This window comes from Macrotis lagotis, chromosome 2 (genome assembly GCF_037893015.1).
Source record: "Macrotis lagotis isolate mMagLag1 chromosome 2, bilby.v1.9.chrom.fasta, whole genome shotgun sequence".
NCBI classification, from domain to species: Eukaryota; Metazoa; Chordata; class Mammalia; order Peramelemorphia; family Peramelidae; genus Macrotis; species Macrotis lagotis.
Window position 1 is genome coordinate 251,877,193 of NC_133659.1, and position 23,440 is coordinate 251,900,632.

General features: G+C 36.5%; 2 protein-coding genes across 3 annotated transcripts in view; both read right to left on the reverse strand.

Moving 5' to 3' along the window:
- Window positions 1-597: 597 nt before the first annotated feature.
- LOC141511603 (olfactory receptor 10P22-like) overlaps window positions 598-23,440 on the reverse strand; it is a 42,021-nt gene continuing 19,178 nt past the window's right edge. For both annotated transcript variants that reach the window (XR_012475355.1, XM_074220725.1), the window contains exon 2: window positions 598-1,536. The gene's annotated coding sequence lies outside the window, so the exon portion shown is untranslated. The remainder of the gene's footprint in view (window positions 1,537-23,440) is intronic.
- LOC141511602 (olfactory receptor 10P22-like) lies at window positions 3,898-4,827 on the reverse strand. The gene has a single exon (XM_074220723.1). It carries the CDS (start codon window positions 4,825-4,827, stop codon window positions 3,898-3,900), a length of 930 nt encoding a protein of 309 aa, XP_074076824.1.

Sequence of the window (23,440 nt, forward strand, 5' to 3'; positions counted from 1 at the left end):
AAGTCACTTAACCTATGTAGCCTCACATCCAGGGCCATCTCCAGTCCTCCTGATTCATATCTGGACCCTGGACCCAGGTGATTCTAAAGGAAAAAGAGAGGCTGTTGACTTTGCACAGCACATCTTCACTCAAATACAGTTCCCATAACAATGCATGTCCTGGAATGACCTCCCTTTGAGATTGAAGAACAAATATCAATATTCAGATTAAACGAAGAGTTTTAAAGTATGAATTTTCACTAAGATTGCTTTACATGCATCACAAAAATTCTGTTTCTCATAGTTTTTATTTTCTTTGATGAAATTGTTTACTGTTCTTTGATTGGTTCTTTAATGTGTGAATTTGTTAGAAGTAATTTACTCTTGAATTTATTTTCAATCTTTTTTCCAAATTCCCTTCATTGAATATAGTTTTACTGAATTGTCTTCAGTAGGAAGTATTGAACATCTCTTCTTTTCTGAATTTGTTGGTGAGGTTTTTAAAATTGCCCTAAAAATGCCCAGTCAACTTCTGAAAAGGTATTGCACAAACCTGAAAAACGTTCTATAAAATTTACATAATGAATGAGGCATGGAAAACAATTAACAAGCATTTTTTTAATTTAATCTGAATAATGATGATGTAATTTGATTGCTATTTTTATTCTTACAGATCAGGTAACAGATGCTGAGAAATTAAGCGATTTGGTCAGAGCCACACACAGTCAGTTCTTTGCTGAGATAGGATATGAATTACAGTCTCCTCCTTTCAGGTTCATCACTCTAGCTGCAAAGGCACCAGCTAATCAAAGGGAGAGACTTTTCTGCACTTATTCCTAAATCAAATGAGAGCTTTCATATCAAATTTCTAAAATTCTATTCACATCTTTATCATATCTGTTCTTATTTATCTTTTGGTTAGATTTGTCTAGATATAAAGGATTAGAGTGACTTTCCACTATTATAGTTTTACCATCCATTTCTCCTTGAAATAATAATGACAATAACTAAAATTGATGGAGGGGGCCAAACACAAACTCCAAGACTGCTGTCGAGGTCCTCTCACACTCCATACTATACATCTGACCCTGACCCCGGGTCTCCAGCTGCCCCGTACACATATGCTCCTTCTTCCCTTTTCTTAACACCATTTTTCAAAAATCATACTCTTATTTTACTTCTCTCTTTCATTCCCATTGTGAGGTCTACAGGTGGTTACAGTCAGGACACTGGATGTTCTTCCCTCTCCTAGGAGACTTCCAAGATAGGACCCTGTCTTTATGGCACCCTCTGAGGACAACTCTGGTCATACTACTGAGTCACTCCCAGCTAGAGTGTTCACAGGCAGGGATTTTCTGGGACCTTTTGCAGTTTTCTCTTCCAGCGCTTTTAACTTCTTATCATCTTTTGGTTTAACCCTGGACTGGATGAATGAGTTTATTAAAAGGTCACTTTGGATTCGGGGGCTATTGTTTGATCTGGTACTCTTCTGAAATCGTCTCTGCAGTAAAGGTGGGAGAGATGAGATGTCTGTAGCTTTCACATGGCCAGCTTTACCTAGAATAGCAAGCAATAATTAAGTACTTATTATTTGCAACATGCACAGTAGCAGATGTTGATGATACAAAGAAAAAGAAATGACACAATCCCTGCCATTGAGGAGGGTGCATTTCTATAAGGAGATAGCATGTCTGTATATACAAAATACATAAAATTTGATAGGACACATCAAAGGCAGCTTGGAAGATCAAGAAAGGGATGACACAGGAGGTGGAACTTCAACTGGATATTGAAGAAAACTAGAAATTCAAAAAAAAATGGAGATGAAGATAAAGTGCATTCCAACACTGGAGTTAGATGATGTCCTTCATTCTGGAAGAAGACAATGACACCAGGGGAAGTGATGCCATGACAAGTACATAAACTGTATTTGAGTTATGGGATAATATGCAAAGCTATCTGGGTCCCATTGCCAGATATGAATCAGGACAACTAGAGATGGTCCTGGATTTGAGGCAGGCAGGGGTAAGTGATTGCTTAAGATTACACAGCTAATAAGTGTCAAGTGGCTGAGGTCAGATTATAACTCCCATCCTCCCAACTCCAAGACTAATATTCCATCCACCTAGCACATCCAGAGCAAATGCAGAGATAGGAGACTGAAGAATCTTTTTAAGTGGAACATGGTTTTGAATGAAAAAGGAAATGAGTAATAAGTCTAGAAAGGGAAATTGCAAGTGATTTATGAAAAGAACTAATTTTATCATAAAGTTTTCCCTTATTTGAGCCTCACTGCCTCCTCCTACAACAGCATTGTTCTATGTGAAGCAGAGAAAAATAGCAGTCCTTATCTTACAAATAATCTCCTTCCTGAGCCTTAAGAACTATTCATAGTTCAGCATTCCCCCAAATATTATCTAGAAAGCATGAAACACAATCACTTGAAAAATGCTCATACCCTTCCTTTTCCTCTCCTCTACAATAAATAGGTCAAACAATTGTCAAAATCAAACAGAATATTTCAATTAAATTTATACTGTGACAATGGTGCTTATACCTGGGAACAATATCTCTTTGGTCATCAGGCTACCTTCTCTGGCTCTATTGTTAATGAATATGCACATATGGTAAGAAATGGAGTTACAGATGATCTGAGGGGTCAGAAAATAACCACCGCCAGGATTGCAATAGGTTGATATATTCACATAGGGTAAAGTGAGTTACTTTGATCTGATGATCCCAGAAGCAAAACACCTAGACACAGGATGCAGATCCATCTGAGCTTTGATTCAGCACCTGAAGTAATAAATAAATCCAAAAGGACAGTTCTGGTCATAGAATATTGACTTCATAGTGATAGTGGAGATTAAAGAATTTGGACAGAAGCAGCTATAAACAAGGTCAATATAAAGAAGATTTACCTCCAAATTAGATCAAGTGAAATTTGCATCTGCCACAAGAAAATATGAGTTCCTTAAAGGACTTGTTATATTTGTGACTCTGTATATTGTTCATTTTGCACAATGTCTTGCACATAATAAGAATCTTGTTCAACTGATCTGAATACTCCCTGCTCCTGGTAACTTCAAACTTGTATAGAGCTTATTCTGTGATTTCTTCTAACAACTAAATGAGTTACTAGCATTGAACATAGCCAAGGGAATGCTTTACTAGAGAGGAAGGGGAGGGTACCATTTCGTGGTTCTGGTTCAGAGAAGGATCCCAAGTCATCAGAAGAGGACAAAGTTAGCATATCAAAATTACATTACATTATTCATACCTGTGTCCCTTGAATCATGTTGAATTCACATTCAAATGAAAGTACTAGACTCAGCATATGTACCACAGAATCCAAGTTACAGAAATTCAGATTAAAAGTAATTTTAAGAATGTCAGTGTGTAGCTCACAGCCTCTGCCCTTATACTTGGAGACATCAATGTACATGCTTATATCCTTCACATGCTATCTAACCAGTACAACTCTTGCAAGCCATAAATGAATGTCCCTCTAAAAGTTGGCATCCAGTCTCAATTTGAAGCACCAACATGAAATAGATACCAGATAAAGATTTTAGATGAAAATTGACATTAGGGACCATCAAAAAAGGATGTCCCGCTGAAAAAACAGATCCATCTTATCCATAATCCTCTAGGAATCTCTCTCCTGTGCACAAGATTAAAGAGTTCAACATTTCCTTCTTCTTTTACAAAGACCATGATGGTGAAGAATGCTAAACAAGAAGTGTGAGACACACTTGACTGTACCTATAATAAGTGTTTTTTTATTCCTTTTAGTGGAAAAATAATTGTCTGATTGTTGAAAAATATAAATTTTAATTTACAGAAATCTCTATGTTGAGGAAGGATCTCAACTCACCTAAAAGAAAGTCAAGCAAACCACTGAACCAGGCAAGGATTTCAAAGATGTTTTGTTATCTTACGCCTCAGGGCTCCCATCACCTCCTTGTTCCTCAAAGTATAGATAAAAGGATTGAACATGGGAGTTACAACCATGTAGAAAAGGGAGAGGATTTGGTCTGAGTCCTTAGGAACATTGGTTCCAGGTTTCATGTAGGCAAGGATGGCAGTCCCAAAAAAAAGTATGACAACAAGAAGGTGGGAAGAGCAAGTAGAGAAGACTTTTTGCCGTCCCTGAGCAGAAGCTACTCCAAGGACAGTAATGAGGATGCGAACATAGGAAAACAGAATCAGTGCAAAGGGAGTGGTAATAAACAGCAGAGTAAAAGTAAGATTCCCAACTTTACCCCGGAATGGGTCTCCTTTTGCCAGAATCATAACAGGTAAATTGTCACATAGGAAGTGGTGAACAATGTTGGTGCCACGAAAGGGCAAGGTACAGATCAATAAGGCATTGGTAGTAGCTGTGATGATGCCCATTATATAACAAGCACTCACCATACCCACACATACCTGCCTGTTCATCAAGCTGGTATAATGCAAGGGTTGGCAAATTGCAGCATAACGATCATAAGCCATGGCAGAGAGGAGACAGCATTCAGCAATTCCAAGAAGGGCAAAGAAATACATTTGAGCAAAGCAGCCAGCAGGAGAGAGGGGAGGATGTGAGAAGAGAAGATCAATCAGCATCCTAGGTACAACCGTAATAGTGTAGAAAATCTCTATCACAGAGAGATGCCGAAGGAAGAAATACATGGGAGTGCTCAGGACTGAGTCCAACAGTGTAAGAGTGATGATCAAGGAGTTGCCTAGCAAGGTGACTAAGTGGACAAAGAGCACACCCCAAAAGAGGACCCTCTGCTTGGACCCCAAATATGAGAATCCCAACAAAATAAATTCAGTCACTCCTGTACTGTTATCATCATCCATGCCTCTAAATCTGCAATGGGAAACAGTACCAAGGGAGAGTTGCAATTAGTCCCAAGGAAGAGAAAGAAGTAGACCCTGCTGGAATAAGAGAGACCAAGGTTACACAAAATAATAACTTCCCAAGTGTGGAGTGTGATGGATAAATGTGATGTATAAGCATTAGGAGAGTAGAATGTACTTTCTGAGAAAATTATAACATAAATGATATTTTAACCGATCCGTTGTAAAATGGGATCTAGCCTGGAGGCAAGTTAATGTATATAACATCAATGTACTTCACAAAGTCCTGGATTCAATGAGTAAAACCCTCACTCTTTCATCATTAAAGGTAAAACAAAGATGTGAACAGTTATGGGCACACATAGAAAAATATTATGAGGAGGGGAAAGACAGAGAGCAAAGAAAAGGGGAGAGAAAGAAGAGAGTAGTGATATATAAATAGAAAGAAAGGAATGAAAAGAGCAAAAAAAAAGAAGCAGAGGAAGACTTTGAGGCACACAGAATGAAATACAAGAAGAGAAAGGATGGGGGAAACTTTAAACTTCGGATATGATGCTCATCACCCGTGGGGGTCCCTCCCAGAGCCTCTATTAAAAGTTGCTAGCAGCCATTCCCATGTGGATCCCTGTTTACTATCTCTGAGGTAAAGCCATGAGACTCAATGATCCCTAGAGAGAGGAGCAGGAGAAAGGGAGATCACACTGTAATCTAGAGGAAAGTAGGAAGTGAGAAGGAAAGCTTTACCATTGGATCCTAACCTCCCTAAACAGAAATATTAAAATATGCCCCATTCAGCTTTTGAGGAATTGTGTTGATAACTTGAATGACTCGTACTCATGTATTTCTCTTTAAATAATAATGAGAATTAATAATAATAACTAGCATAGATTTTAACATTAGTAAGGCATTTTATAACTCTTCCCTTATTTTATCAAGGGAGGTATGTACAAAACTACCTCATTTTATTGCATTTGGCTTTCTTGGGCTTTAACAATAATAAGTAGGGTTTTTTAATATATAAATTGAAGGTGTGGCAACTGAATCACAAATCTATTGCTGTACTTTTTTCCAATGCCATTGGTTTCCATCATGTCTCTATGTCATATTGAGGTAATTCATATATGTCAGATTTTTTTCATCATTGTCAAATCTATTATGGTGACCTATTATCAATATTTGTTGTTACTGTTGCGATTGTATTAGGATGTCATAAACCTTACCTATGTGAGACATCAATTTGTTAAGTATTCTTTGTTTAGACTGCTCCACAGACTAGCAATTCTCATCCTGCCTTGCCCTCTGGCCTCCTTTTTCCCTGAGACAAAATACTATTTAAATTAGATCAGTTCTTAAAAATACAAAGGAAACTAAGTGTTCAAGAGAAGACTCAAGTGATCATTATGCCTTATTTTAAGAAATTGCCATAGTCATCTCAACCTGCAACAACCACCAACCCCATAAGTCAGCAGCCATCAACATTAAGTCAAGACTTCTTCAAATTACAACTCACTGAAGACTCAAATAAAGGTTATGATTTTTAACAATAAAATATTTTAATTAAAATCTGTATGTTGTTTTTATGCATTATATTATTACACATTTAATAGACTACACTTTAATATAAATGTAACTTTCATATGAACTGGGAAACCAAAAATTTCATGTGACTCATTTCATTACTATATCTGTTATATTTGTAGTAATCTGGAATATTTTTGAGGTATGACTACTACTACAATTCCTACTTTTAAAATAGGGAAATTAAAATTAAATTAGTCTTGGGCTGAGGAAATGAGAAAACAACAGAAAAAGAAGAACCTGACCATAGAGCAAGGTTAAGTACCTAGACTAAGGTCACAAAGAAAATAAATGCCAAAGGTTGGATTTGAACTCAAATCTTCCTGACTCCAACTTTGATACTATCCACTGCACTGTCTAGTAAGCCACTAAAAGATCTGTCTATCTGGAATATTCAGATGCAATACCATTAGTGCAGTAATTCTAAGTGATATTAAATAAGAATATGTCTTTGGGGGCAGCTGAGTGGTGCAGTGGATAGAGCACCAGCCCTGGACTCAGGAGGAACTGAGTTCAAATCCAGCCTCAGACCTGGCTGTGCAACCTTGGGCAAGTCACTTAACTCCATTGCCTTGTCAAAACAAAACAAAACACAATTCCTCAAAAGCTGAATGGGACATATTTTAATACATCATTGTTTTGGCAATCTGCCCACGATATATAGAAATCACATCATGTGGATTAGGGAGAATTAATTGGTCAGAATCAATTAATCAACACAATCTTCACAGCATACTCATAATATTAATATTGTAAATAATACTGCATTCAATCTATGTAAAACTATTAACATAATATATTAATAGAGAACATACAACTTCATATTTCATTTCCATTATGAGGTCAAAGCTCCATAAGTGGCTGTCCCTAAGAAGACTTTCTCTCCTCTTTGAAGCATCCAAGATCAAGATAGCCTCTTCTGTGATCTCTAAGGACAGCTCAGGTCATACTACTGCTAGTTTTCCTAATCAAGGAGCTTCTGGGACCTCTCTGAGTTGAAAACTTTTCACCGTTCCCTCTTCCAGGACTCTTAGCTCCTGGTTGTCTTTTAATTTAACCCTGGAGTGGTGGAATCAGCTTAGAGAAGGATCATTTGGGATTTGACGGTTATTGCTTCACCTCCTGTTTTTGTTAAAGCATTTCTGGAGTAAAGGTAGGAGAGTTGGGTCCTCTGCGTCTTTCACATAGACACTTTTATCTAGAAAAGCAAGCAATAATTAAGTATTTATTATATGTTACACACTATAGCAGATGCTGGGGATAAAAAGACAAAAAAATGACACAATCTCTGCCAATAAGGAGGTTACATTTCTACATGGAAATAACAAGTGTGTGCATACAAAATGAATAGAATTTGATGAGGCAAGGCAAAGACACTGGCAGCTGGGAAGATCAGGAAAAGGGAAGATACAGGACATGAGACTTCAACTGAATGTTGAAAGAAATTAGCAATTCTAAAAGAGAGAAATGAGGACAAAGTATATTCCAACAGAGGAGTACATCCTGAGAAAGGACTGAGATAGGAGACTGAACAGCCAATTTAATTGAAACATGGTGTGAGTAAAAAATGAAATTAGTTATAAGTCTGGAAAGGTGAATTGCAGAGGCAGCTAGGTGGCACAGTGGATTGAGAACCATCCCTGGAATCAAGAGAACCTGAGTTTACATCCAGCCTCAGACATTTAATAATTGCCTAGCTATGTGCCCTTGAGCAAGTCACTTAACCCCACTGCCTTAAATAAAATTTAAAAAACGGTGAATTGCAGTCACCTTGTGGAAGAAATTAATCTTCTTTATCAAGAAATTCTTTCTTGATTTTGGCCTCATTGCCTCCTGATAGATGTATAGTACCTAAATCAAAGCAGGGGAAAATAGCAGAGATTATTTGTCTTTGATATGATCTCCTTTCTGAGTCTTAAAAACTAGAAACAATTCATCATTCCTCCAAATAATATCTGGAAAGTGCAGACCCTTGGAAAAGGCTCATACCCTTCCCTCTCTCCTCTGCCAGAACTAGTCACACAATAATCAACAACAAATAGCATATGTTCTAGACTTTAATGTTGTGACAAAGGCTGCATGGTATTTGTACATATAGGTAATATCACTTTGGTCATCTGATTTCCTTCTCTGGCTCTTTAACTAATGACTATACTGATATGCAAACAAGTGGAATTGTATGATCTATGTTGATCATCAACAAGACCCAGTCATACTAGAAGAAACAGAGTTGTGTTTAGTCCCCACTGGACAACAGATTAAAGGTATCCTAAAACAAGTATCAGAGTGGGAGGCAAAGGACAATTAGCAAAAGAAAAAAAAGAAATGTAATTAAAGTATCTATTTCGTGCTGCTGTGACCTAGCAAGTGTGTTAGGAATTATAGAAACAAAAAACAAAATGAAACATCTTTATCTTTTTTTTCTTTTTAGGTTTTTGCAAGGCAAATGGGGTTAAGTGGCTTGCCCAAGGCCACACAGCTATTAAGTGTCTGAGCCCGGATTTGAACCCAGGAACTCCTGACTCCAAGGCCGGTGCCTTATCCATTACACCACCTAGCCGCCCCTTTTTCTTTTTTTTTTCTTTTTGAAACATCTTTATCTTAAAGAATCTTACATTCTACTGGAGTAAAACAGTATGTAAACAGAGAAGGCAATAAGATGTGCATAGAAAGTATATGAGAGGGAGGTGGAAGTGGATCAGTAATAAGAGGGCTACTTGCACAGTTGCAAATCCACACTGAATTTCAGCTGATGTCTACCCAGGGGAAAAGTAAGAGCCATTTTAACCAATAGGAACTTGTCTCAAAGAACCAAATGATATCCTAGGGATTAAATGCTTTTGATCAATAAGGTATCAGTGGTTGAATGAAGTATTTTCCAAAGCTGTGACAATGTATCATCTTTATTCCATCAACTACAAGTCAAACTTACAAATATTAAATAATATAGCAACTAAAAGATATGAAGCCAGTTCTCAGATCTAAGTCAAACTTAATGTTTTGAAGCTAAATTTGATTTTAAGGCACAAAAACTCTGCTAGTCATCCAATCAATTTATTGTTATATATACCTCTCTGAAGCAACAAACTTCTCTTTATCTTACTAAAATCCTAATGCAGATCTACAGACGTCTCACACATTTACTGTACTAGCTTCAGAATAAATTTCTAAAAATGTGTATGATTTGAATATATGAAAGAATTTATATGAGTGTTATTTAAAATAATTAAAAATAAATTACTTAATTTGTAAAAAAAGAATGCATATGAGACAGAAGGAAGGAAGGAGAAAGTGCATTCTAGACAGAGCAAACAGCCTGTAAAAAAAGCAGAAAGGCAGGGACTATACTATCATATTTTAGGAACAACAAATAGGCCACTTTGGTTGGAACATAAAGCCATGATGGGCATCAATATGCATGTATTCTTAAAAAAATTAGTTTGGAATCAGATTGTGAATCACTTTAAATAGGAAACAAAGCAATTTTTTATCTTATCCTAAAAATAGGGAGCCGCTAAAGGTTCTTAGAGAACTGATATGCTCAGTAGATGGAGCACTGGTTCTGGAGAAAAGAGAACCTAAGTTCAAATCTGGCCTCAGACACTTTTAATTGTATGACCCTGGGCAAGTCCTAATGGACCAAAAAAAAAACAAAACTGTACCTCAGAGATATTAACTCAGTTGTGTTGAGTCTCTTTCTGGACTCCCTTATCCTTTCCCCAAGCAAGTGTTGAAGGGGCGGGAGACAAGGAAGACAAGTTCTCCCTTTGTACACCAAGGTCTCCAAGGTCTCCATTTATTTACCAAATTACAAGTACTTAAATATCCTCCTCCAGTCCCTGGCCCACTCCCACTCCTGTAGCACTTAGTAAAATAAGGCTCTGGTGCTCAATGACACCAGGTGATGATGGTTTATGATGCTCCCACATATAACAACCCCTAACACAGTTGTCCTAAGAGGACAAGTTAGAAACAGGGAGAATAATTGGATAACTTATTTTGAAGGTCCATACAAAAGGTAAGGAGAACCTGAACTAGAACAATGAGAAAAGACATGGATTCAACACGACTGGGTGATTGGATAGGATGAAAAAGGTAAAGATGACTCAGAGGTTTCAAACCTAACAAAAATAGCACATTAGGAAGAAAGGTGGGTTTAAAGGGATAGAAAATGAGTTCTATTTTTGACTTCTTGACTTGGATTTGGAATGTCTCTGGGAGCTGATGCCTTAGACCTCCAATAGCAGACAGGAGAGTCATCTGAATAGAGAGGAGTTTTAAACTCTGGACTCTAGAAAGTTTAGGAGATCATTCCGAAAAAAGTGAAGAAAAGGAAGACAAAACCTGGGATAAACACCTGAGGTATACCCATTCATAGAGGAGGGACATGAATGATGATATGATAAAAGAGCCATTTCCTAGGGAGAAGTATCAGTAACAAGTGCTATATATTATTAAAAAGAATAGAATATGCAGGAGAGGATATGCACAGCTGCTGAGAAAAAAAGAAAGATGAAAACTGAGATGTGGATTTATGACTCAAGAGATACTTGGGTAGCGTTGGAGAAAGCATCAATGGAGACAGAAAACGGTCACAAGAATAGAAGCTGTAGTCTGGTGACCTGTTGGCCAGTCTGAAACTGGACTTTCAGCTCCCACACTTGCCTCAATGGATGGGGCCCCTATGTGCTGACCTCGAGGTGCGCATGGCAGGTCACAGCATGCTATTCTACTGCACCTGAACTATGAGCCGCTGTGTAGACCTGGGGCCCAGGTGAGAGATTTTTTGTCAGAGCTGAATGAGCAGGAGAGGGAGGATTTTCAGTTGAAACTGCAGGAAACCAAAAATCATCTGAACTTGAGGAGATGACCTTAATGGGATGAGGGCTATAGTCATCCTGGTTGGGAAAAAGTACAGGAAGAGACAACTCTAGTAGATGCTCCCATTGGTAATAAACAGTAAGGATCTCAACTTGGCAGCATAATTTTCAACAGAAACCAACTGAAGGGATCAAGATAGCTGACTTGACTGAGCTAAAGAAAAGGAAAGGAATTATGGGAAATAAGATTCAAAATGTAAAGTTAAAGAATGTTGAAAACTGTTGCTGGAAATAAATCTTTAAGGAAAAATAGACTCTGGAGTGAACGAAGTAACTTAAAATTTTAATACATTCCTGAGTAAGCTTGTGTGTGTGTGTGTGTGTGTGATCAAAGATAGATATTCACACAGTTGCAAAAAACAAACAAGTTTTATCTCTGCCTCTGGAACTTCAGTTCCTTCTCTCAGGTTTTTATTGATTGAGGATTATGCTATTTCCAAATACCCAGGCTATTTCTTGGATGTTACTCCTTAATATGTTACCCCAGCCTGGTCATGTCTCCACATATATGGCATGTTATTTTAATGAATCTTAAGCTCCTCTTCCAGGAGTGAGGGAGTTAATATCTATAATCTTAAAAAGCATTCTGAGAGTAATGTACCCAAGAAACCACTAAGTAAACCCTATTATTACATTAATCATCCTAACTGTCACTTTCTACCAGGATATATTAACTATGTCCTTTGTATTTCACCAATTAAACAAGTCCTTCTTTTGATGGAAACACAAAATATTTCATTTCTTTCACTGCCTCTGAGCTACCCAAGTCTCCTCAGCAAAGAAGATCAAGGAGATGCTATGCAACCAGAAGCTAAGCAGAATCACTGAAGAGAATTTAGACATTGAAGCAAAAATAAAAAATGTCATTTGACAGAGAATAGGATAGAATTAACTTCCTTGATATAAGAGCTTAACTTGTTGGGTTAACTGTGAAATTACAATGCAGAACTTGTGTTAAAAGGTCCCTATGGAAAAGGATTGACATAAGCATGTTTTTGAAAACTGATCACAGTCTGCCTTCTTTAGATAAAGTATAACCTTGCTCCTTATTTCAAATGATCCTTGAACTCCCATCCCTCTATCCTGAGAATTTGCAAATGGAACAATCCCCTAGCACACCCCTACTGCCCACCCCCATCCTGATGACCTAGACAATAAAAAATTCCCTAAGCATGTGACCATATTTATATATAGAGAGAGAGAGAGAAAGAGAGAGATGGATGGATAGATATAGTTTAAGATAAATGTATAGATACAGATATAGAAATATGCTTGGCAAAAGCTAAAACATTAGCTGGCATAAATTTTTTGTGTGTTATTATAATGTCTTTGTATGTGTGCATCTGTGTATGCTTCTCTGTATCATGAATGACCATCTCTGCTCCCCCTCCTTCCCTCTGCTGCTTGGGAGTGTTTTCTTCTCACTGTCTCCTCTCCAAACAGTTATGGGAGTATCCACGTTCTCCCAACAATGAGTGGGTTGGCAGCAAAAGGTAAAAGTTTACATGGAAACTGACACCCTAAAAGGGGAGAGTCTGTCTTTCTATTCCTTGCTCTAACTTGAACCCTGGTATTGAGAATTTCCTTATATCATCCCAATTTTTATTCTTATTGTTTTTTCTCAGAAGCAAAGTTGCTATCAAAATACAGTTCAGTTTCTGTGTAATCTAAGGCTCATTCCATCTTGGGAATTACACCAACAGAAAATTTTCAAGGCATTTTCTGCCTCAAGAGAAATGGGATAAGTTAAAAGGTAATTGGCTTTGATGGTTTTTTCCTAAGATCACATAAGTTAATATCAAGCACTGATCAACATAAATGTCTTTTTGAATTAGGATATGTACTATGAAAATTGGAAATCTTTCTATAATTTATATAAGGCTCCTATTAACTCTCTATGTCTGAACCTTAAAGAAATATCTTGCTACTTACCATATAAGTAAGAAACTAACTTGAAAATGCTTTGCTGAAATTTTTTGTAAACTTTGCAAAGGGTTAAAAACATCTTTAAAGTATTTTGGTTAAGCATTTTTAAAGGAATGTTTGAATTGTGACAATTTAAAAGTAATAATTGTGCTGTGAAAAGTAAAGTGATATATTACCAATATGTTCACCTAAGTGTGAAAAAATTACTATTTACCTGGAAAAGTATAGTTTAAAATAAGGTTTTTAAATGCCATTGGACCTGTTTAACAACTTAAATCATAAAAAAAATATATTTTATGGAATGAATACAGTCTGAAATATGGCTGAATGGTATATTAAGGGAAAGGACAATTGAGAATTGAGTAAAGGGTTTGAGATAATACTCAAAGGGATATAAGGTAGGGGGCAGCTAGGTGGCACAGTGGATAGAGCATTGACCCTGAAGTCAGGAGAAACTAAGTTCAAATTTGACCTCAGACACATAATATTTTCTTAGCTGTGTGACCTTGGGCAAGTTACTGAACCCATTGCCATATTGTTATTGCTAACTGTATTTCCCTCCATTCCATTCTCCCTACTCCCATTTATTCTATTCTCTCTTCTTTCCCTCTATCCCTCCTCAAAAGTGTGTTGTATCTGATTACCTTCTCACATGATCTCTGCCTCTTCTATCACCTACACCCCTCCTCCCCTTCCCTTTGTCCCCTTTCTCCCATCCCTTTCCTCTCCTTTTTTTCTAGGATAAGATAGATTTCTGTACCCTACTGAGTGTGTATATTTTTTCCTCTCTGAGTCACTTCTGATGAGAATGAAGTCTCTCTCTCATACACCCTCACCTTCCCCCTCACCCTTCTACACCTTCTTTTATGTGAAATATCTTAGCCCATTCTACTTATCCTTTCCCTTTTTAACTGTATGTTTCTTTTTCACCCATTAACTCCATCTTTATAATATATTATGCCTTCATATTCCTGTTCCTCATCTAAATATGCTCCTTCTAACTGCTCTAATAAATGAAAAGATTCATATGAGTTATCAGTATCATCTTCCCATGCAAGAATACATGCAATTCAACATCATTAAATCCCTCATAATTTGCCCTTCCTATCCACCTTCTCTATGTTTCATCTGAATTCTGTACTTGGAGATTGAACTTTCTGTTCAGCTCTAGTTGTTTCAAAAGGAAAGTTTGAAAAGTACCCTATTTCATTCAATGTCCATCTTTTTCCCCTGAAAGAGAATGTTCAGTTTTGCTGAGCAGTTGATTCTTGGTTGGGTTGTCATCCAAGCATTTTTACCTTCCAGAATATCATATTCCAAGTCCTACAAGCCATTGATGTAGATACTGCTAAATCCTATGTGATACTGACTGTGTGATCCTGGCTGCTTGTAATGTTTTCTTTTTGACTTGGGAGTTGTAGAATTTGGTTATAATATTCCTGGGAGATTTTATTTTAGGATCTCTTTCTGGAAGTGATCAGTGGATTCCCTAAATTTCTATTTTACCTTCTGCTTCTAGGCTGTTCAGGGCAATTTGCCTGGAGAATTTCTCTAAAAAAGAAGTCTAGGCTCTTTTCCTGGTCATGACTTTCAGGTAACCAAATAATTTTAAAATATTCTCTTCTGGATCTGTTTTCCAGGTCAGTTGCTTTTCCAACGAGATATTTCACACATTTTCTTCTAGTTTTTCATTCTTTTGGTTTTGTTTTATTGTTTCTTGATTTCTCACAAAGTCATCAGCTTCCCTTAGTTTAATTCTAAATTTGAAGGAGTTATTTTCGTCAGAGGGTTTTCTTATATCCTTTAGTCAATTCTGCTTTTTAAGGAACTCTTCTCCTCTTTGACCTTTTGAACTGCTTTTTCCCATTTGACCTAAACTGGTTTTTAACATGTTATTTTCATCAGTATTTTTTGTATCTCTTTCACCCAGCTGCTGCCTTGGTTTTCATGATTTTCATGCATCACTCTCATTTCCCTTCCCAGTTTTTTCTCTATCTCCCTTACTTGATTTTCAAAATCTTTTTTGAGCTCTTCCATGACCTGAAACAAAACCCTATTTTTCTTGGAGACTTTGGATACAGAAACTTTGACTTTGTCATCTTCTGAGTGTATGTTTTGATCCTCCATGGGACTAAAGTAATTTTCTATGGTTTTCTGTTGTTTACTCCTTTTCCCAACCTATGACCTGGTTTTAACATACTTTCCAGGTTTTTGAGTGCTTTTGTGACAACTTACAATTGAGGGACTTCAATTCCTTCAATGTTTTATGAAAGGCTCTGACTGCTCTCCTAGTCTGTGCTCAGGTCTATGGATGACCTCAAGCACTCCCCTCTGCTCTGGAGCTGAGGGGAGTCCCTGTTCTGCTAGGGGCTGTCATTGGACCTGGATCTGAGTATGGACAAAGGAACAGAGTCCTGTCCCAGGTATAGCAAAGAGACCTCCACAGTCTCCCCCCACCTCCTTACCATCTGTAGGCTGAGAGCTCGGATGGGTGGCTCCTCAAGCCTGCTTCTGGTTCCTGGTCAGAGTTGTGCTAAGGGTTGCACTGAGGGCTACACTGACCTGGGTTCCAAGCTCACTCTGATGCAGCAGAGTTTTCCTGATGACCTTCCAAGTTGTCATTGGCAATCCCTAAGCTGAAAGGTCTGGAAATCACCCCTGTTACCATAGACTCAGGTGCCCCACAAATTGTTCCTGGAAGGTTGGAGCTGATTCTCACTGGCCCTTTATGGCCAGGGCTGCACAGCAGCCTATTCCAGCCTGACTGCCTGTGGGTTTGGTCACTCAAGAATCTGGTTAGAGTCCTTAATATGAGCCATTTCAAATGGCCATGCTAACATCTTGGTGCCAGCCCCCACAATCTTTTTAATCAATGAATATATCACACTGGGTTTGGGTCTCTCAAACTCTAAATTCAAACCTCAAAAGCTGAATGAGACATATTTTAATACTTCATTTTCTTGACCTTATATTCTGAAATTTCATCATATAAGTTAGGGAAGACTTTAATTATCAGGGGTATTTTAATCAATCTTCTCTCCACAGCATTTCCACTATATGTTATAGATGTTACATACATGTGTGGATATATACATATGTAACAATAGATATAGATGCTATTTTAAGGCGAACAAAGAATTTTTCTCATCACAGGTTGTGATTCAAGCAGTGCAAGTATTATTTGTAAAATAAAGTTTTTATAGAATTGAGTGCTGACTTTTGTTTAAAAAGTTTTTCAGCACACATTAATGAAATTATGTTACTTTTATTATTTTTGCTGTTAACATTAGTCAATTCTGTTTATTAAGTTATATATATTGAAAGTAGTATTCCCAATATAAATACTACCTGGACATAGTATGCTATCTTTTTAATCTATTGTTGTAGTCTCATTACTAATATTCTTCTTAATATTTTTGGTTTGATATTCAGTAAGGATACTGATCCTTTGTTTCCTTTCTTTTTTTTGTACAATTCCTGGTTTAAATAACAAGGCAATAGTTGTATCAAAGAAAGAATTGGGGAGGATTCACTCCTCTATTTTTGTAAACAATTTGAGCATCGTTATTATGAAGTGTTCTTTGAATGTTTGACATATTTACTTGTAAAACCATCTTTTCCTAGGCTTTTTTGCTTTGAGAGTTCATCTATGGATAATTTACTTTCTTTTTTCTGAAATTGGATCATTTAAATTCCCCATTTCTTACCAAATTAAGCAAATTTTAATTTAATTTTAATCCAATCAAAATAGCTTTGGTATTTTTGTACAAATTCATCAACTTCATCATTGCTAATAGTTTTTTTGTCCAATTGAATAATTGGGCAAAATAGTTTTTATAATTTCTTTTATCTTCATTTCTTCTGAGTTCTCTTTGTTCCACTTTTGATGTTGGCAATTAGATTTTCATCTTGAAAATTTAATCAAATCCAATAGCTATTTGGTTTGTTTTGTTCATAATGTCAGTTCCTAGTTTTATTTATCAATTTAATTTCAAATTGCTTTGAAAATAATTTAGTGTTGACTTGGGGCTTTTGGATTTGTGGTTTTTCTGTTTTCCAGGCAAGTTCAAGTGATTGTGACTTCCATTTAGTCTTCAAATAAGAAAGAATTTAAAGTTATAAATTTTTCACTAAGATTGCTTTATCCTGCTTCACTAGATCTTTTTTTAATTTAAAGCAATGGGGTTAAGTGACTTGCCAAAAGTCATACAGCTAGGAAATTATTAAATGTCTGAGGCCAGATTTGAAATCAGGTCCTCCTGACTCCAGGGCTGGTACTCTATCAACTATGCTACCTAGATGCCCCCTTACAGTGGCATTTACCCTGCATCACAAAAATTTTGTTGTCTTAGATTTGCCATTATCTTTGATGAAATTATTTATTATTCTATGATTTATTCTTTGATGTATGAATTCTTTGGAGGTAATTTACTCTTGAATTGATTTTTAATTCTTTCTCCAAATTCCCTTCATTAAATACAGTTTTAATTTGTCTTCTGTAGACAGTGTGTTTAACATTTCTGTTTTTCTAAATCTCTTGGTGAGTTGTTAATATTGCCTTAATATTCGATCAACTTCTGTAAAGGTGTTATGCATACATGAAAAACATGTCATAACATCTACATAGTGCATAAGATTTAGAAAGTAATTAACAAGTATTATTTCATTTAATCTGCATGATGATCATGTAATATAACTGCTGGTTTTATTATCTCTCTTTTACAAATCAGGTAACGGAAATTGAGAAATTAAATGATTTGGTGAGAGCCATACAGTCAGTTCTTTCCTGAGATAGGATTTGAACTGCAGTCTTTCTGATTCCAGGTTTATCACTTTAACTGCAAAGGCACCAACTAACCAGGTGAAATTTTCTGTTCACATTCAGAAACAGAAAGAGAACTTTCATATTGAACTCATCTAAAATTCTATTTATGTTATCTTATGTGTTCTTATTTATCTTTTGTTTTTTCTAGATAAAAAGTATTACAATTTGACTTCCTACAGTTATAGTTTTAACATGTATTTCTCCTTGAAATAATGATGATAATAATAATAATAATAACCACTGATATAGTTCTTTAAGGTTAGCAAGACATTTTGCAAATGTTTCCTCATTTGATTGAAGGAGGGTTGTACAAGTTTACCTCCTTTTATTGCTTTAGCTTTCTTGGGCCTTACAACTAATAGTGAGTTTAAAGTTTGTGACAACACTGCATTGCAAGTCCATTGCTGTAATTTTTTCAAAATCTATGGGCTCATATCATGTCTCTGGGTCATATTGTGGTAATTGTCATGAAATATGAAAGCTTTTTCATTATTACTAAATGTATTATAGTAGTCTATTACCAGTGATATTTGTTGTTAATATTAAAATCACATTGGAATGCCATAAAACATGCCCCTGTGAGACATCAAACTTAATTGGTGAATGTTCTTTTTTCTGACTGCTTCCCTGACCCAGTCTTTCCTTGTCCTATAGTCCCCCACTTCCCTGAGATACTATATTTAAATTATATATAATATATATATACATATATATATAAATTATATATAATAACCCTACAAAAGTCACTAAGTGTTCAAGGGAAAGGAAAAGTCAACTGATATAGCGAACTTGTCTTATTTAAAGAAATTGCCATAGCCATCTCAAGCTTCAGAAACCACTGCCCTCATTAGTCAGCAGCCATCAATATCAAGTCAAAACATCAGCTTATAAAGAAATTACAATTTACTGAAAACTCAGATAAAAGTTTTTACTTCTAGCAATAAAATATTTTAATTGAAGTATATATGTTGTTTTTAGATTATTACATATTTAGATTATATTATTACATATTTAATAAACCAAACTTTAATATAAATAGAATTTTATATGCACTGGGAAGCAAAAAAACTTCATGTGACTCATTTTGCTACTATTTTTGCTTTATTGTGGTGATCTGGAACCAAACTCACATCACAATATCTCTGAGATATGGATGGACTCTTATTATTCCTACTCTTAAAATAAGGAAATTAAAACAGACAGAGATGAAGTGCCTAGCCTAAAGTCACATGGAAAATAAATGTCAAAATTAGATTTGACTTAAGGCCTTCTCAGTTACAAATCCAATACTCTACCCACTACACCACCTAGCAACTACTAAAAGATCTACGATCTGGAATATTCAAATGCCACATCATTAGTGCAGCTGGATAGATATTAAGCAAGGAAAGAAGTTTGTCTTAGGCATTAACTATGATTCAGGTACCATGTTGAGCACCTTACAAATATTATCTCATTCAACTTTCATCACCTAAAATGTAGGTGATATTATTGTTCTTAGTTTATCATTGAGGAAAGTGAGGCAACAAAAATAAAGAAATTTACTCTAGGGTCAGAGAAGTAATGGGGATCTAAGACCAGTTTTGGACTCTGGTCTTCCTGACTTCAGGCTCAGCCCTCTATCCACAGGCACTACCCAACTACCTTTAAGTGTCTCTTTGTATATTAATATTAATATTAATATTGATTCATTATTCATGATGAATTGAAGCAGAATGAAGTTTCCCTGTTTATCTCTTTTAATCATGTTTATTTTTACTATTACACTGTCTGAAATCATGATTACCACCCTTCCTTTTTAAAATTCACCTGAAAGAGAAATAAATTTTAGCCCAGTATAATTCTGTTTATGTCTATGTGTTTCTTGTAAACAATTTGTTAGACTTACATTTTATGAGTGATTTCATCCCATTCATATTTGTGGTTATAATCATCATTTATGTATTTCCCTACATCCTGTCCTCTCCATACCCTGCCACTATACCACCACCTTCTCCAGCTATGCCACAATTTACCTGCTGATGATAATGTATATGTGAAATTCTATGTGTGTGTGTGTGTGTGTGTGTGTGTGTATGTGTGTGTGTAAAACTGTCCAATTCAGATGAAAGTAAGTTTCATATCACACACTCCTCCATACTTTCCCCCATAGTTATGGACTCTTCAGCACACATTCCCTGATTATATGTAATAGTAAGTTCCCTCCTCATTTTTCCCCTAATATATTGTCCTTTCCTTCCTTTTTCTTCCATTTTTTTAATCATCTCGTTGAGTCATTTCTTTCTTTCATTTCCACTATGAGGTCAAATCTCTATAGGATGCTGCCCATACATTGGGTGCTCTTCTCTCCTCTCTGAATCTTCCAAGATAAGAATCCTGCCTCTTCTGTGCCCTCTGAGTACAATTCTAGTCATACTACTGCTTCACTGTACTGCTGGAGATTTCCTAGTCAGGACCTTTTGCACTGTTCCCTCCATGAGACTTCTTAACTTCTGATCATCTTTTAGTTTAACCCTGGATGAATCAACTAATAGAAGGGTCACTTGGGAGTTGAGGAATATTGCTTGATTGGTTGCTCTTGTTAAATAATCACTGGAGTAAAGGAAGGGAGAGTTGGATGCTCTGCACCTTTCACTTGGTCAACTTTTCCTGGAATAGCAAGCAATAATTAATCATTTATTTTATGCCACAATGTGACAGATGCCGGGGAATACAAAGATAAAAAATGACACAATCCCTCCCATTAATATGGTTACCCTTCTATAGGGAAATAGCTTGTGTATATATTCAAAAGAAATAAAAATCAGTTTGATGAGAAAGGGCAAAGGCACTAGCAACTGGAAAGATCAGGAAAAGGGATGATATAGGAGGTGCAACTTCAACTGTGAAAACTAGGAATTCTAAAAGGTAGAGATGAGGACAAAGTGTATTCCAACAAGCAAGGACAAACATAGGAGACTGACTAGTCAATTTAAGTGGAATATGGTTGGAGTAAAAATGAAATGAGTTATAAGTCTGTAAAGGTGAATTGCAGTAAGTAAAGTAACTATCCTAAAAATGTTTTTTGATTATAGCCTCTTTGCCTCCTCCTACATCCACAGTACTTAATCCAAAGCAGAGAAAAATGGAAGAGTCCTTGTCTTCCACATGATTTCCTTTCTAAAGAAAGCACTATTCATAATTCAGCACTCCCCCCAAATAATATCTGGAAAATACTTAGCACAGACACTTGGGAAATGTCATCAGCTTCCCTTTCCCCTCCTCTTCTATAAACAAACCAAACAATTGTTAACATCAGACAACATATTTCCTAGACATTAATGTTGTGACAATGGTGTAGACAGCAACTTCTCTAGATCTATCATTAATGACTATTTGTATATGGTAGCAACTGAAACTACAGATGATCTGAGGGGTCATCACCACCAGGATGGCAACAGGGTGATATAGTCAGAAAGGTCAAAGTGAGTTAGAGAGATTAGGTCAGATCTGCTGATCCCAGAAGCAAAAGAGACAAAGGATGAATATCCATCTCATCTTGGATTAGGACTAACACTTGATAGAGTTAATAATTTCAAAATGATGGAGCTGGGCAGAGAATATTAACTTCACAGTGATGCTGGAAATCAGAGGACTTGAATAGAAACAGTCATAAGCAAGAATAATCTAAAAAAGACTTACCTACTAATTAAGATCAAGTCAAATTCAGCATCTTCTGCAGTAAGATCTGAGTTCCTTAAAGGAGGACTTATTACATTTGCGTCTGTCTGTCCTCAGCACCTTGCACAATGTCTTCACAAAGTAAACACTTGATGAATACTTATTCAACAGATCTAAATATTCCCTGACGCTGGAATATAGTCATTCTCTGGTTACTTTTCAGGACTACAGTGGTTACTGCCACTGAAACAACCCAGTGCAATGTCTTACTAGAGAGGAAAGGGAAGGCTCCCTTTCAATGTTTCAGTACAGAAAGGGGTCCCAAGTCTTCAAGGAGTGGTGTCTGAGATGTGTCAAAGCTGATATATCACAATCGCAATGATTCAGTCATGTCAGCAACCCTTAATCCATCTGAATCCCTCTCAGATTCCTAGAATCGGCAAACACTTATATACCCAACACTCCCAAATTATATCTCAGAATCCAAATCACAGAATCTCAGGATTCTTACCTTCAGGAGGTCAGTATCCAACTCACACCTCTGCCCCTAAATTTTAGCACTTCTATACAAATGTGTGCGTGTGTGTGTGTATAGATAGATAATTATTTATTTCATACACTGTCCACTGTCTTGCTAGTTCATCTCATCCAACCCATGCCTGAATATCTGAAAGATCCAAAAAGGTTATCCAAAAAGTATCACACAGCTTCCACTTAAAGTATAAAACTGAAAACAGGTACCAGATTGTATCTTAAATGAAAAGGAACAGAGATTCCTGAGACTTTCAGAAAAGGAAGGCTGACCTTCTGAAAGACCAGGCCCATCTTATTGATAATGTTATAGGAATTTTCCTACTTTGTAAAAAATGTTGGAGTCTAGCCTACTCCTCCCCCCCACTTTAGAAAGATCAAGCCATGATGGTGAAGAAGACCAAATACACAGAAAGAGATTTGCTTTGAGACAAAATTGATAGAGGAATTTGTTTTCCTTGACTTTACAAAGGTTTTGTTGTTCTTTTCTTTGGCGAGGGGGGGGTGAAATAACAAATAAATGTCTGATGGTTGTAAATTATAAACTTTAATTTAAAGTAAAAGCAAAGAACAGTATGCATGTCTCCACTCACCAAAAAGGAAGCCAAGTAACCACTGGACCAGGCAAGGACCTCAAAGTCATTTTGCTGCCTTACACCTCAGGGCTCCCATCACCTCCTTGTTCCTCAGAGTATAGATAAAAGGGTTGAGTGTAGGAGTTACAACTCTTTAGAAAAGAGAGGATTTAGTATAAGTTCAGGTTTCATGTAGGCAAGATTCCCTGTCCCAAGGAAGAGTGTGACAACCAGGAGGTGGGAAGAGCAAGTAGAGAAGACTTTTTGGCATTCCTGAGCAAAAGCTACCCCAAGGATGGTGATGAGGATGCACACATAAGAAAATAGGATACAGTACAAAAGGTTCAATGATAAAGAGAAGGGTGACAGCAAGATTCTCAACCTTACCCTAGAATGTGTCTCCATTTGTTAGTCTCAAAACAGGCAAAATGTCAGAAATTGATGAATAATGCTGGTGTCATGGAAGGACAAGGTAAAGATGAATATAGAGTAGGTAGTACCTGTGGTATTTCCCATTAGATAGGAATCACCCACCATATCCATACATGCCTGCTGGTTCATCAGCATGGTATAATGCAGGGGCTGGCAAATGGCAGTATAATGGTTATAGGCCATGGCAGAGAGCATGAAGCATTCAG

What these genes read in the sequence shown, in the direction of transcription:
- LOC141511602 (XM_074220723.1), bottom strand. Translation starts at nt 4,827, where the DNA reads ATGGATGATGATAACAGTACAGGAGTGACTGAATTTATTTTGTTGGGA.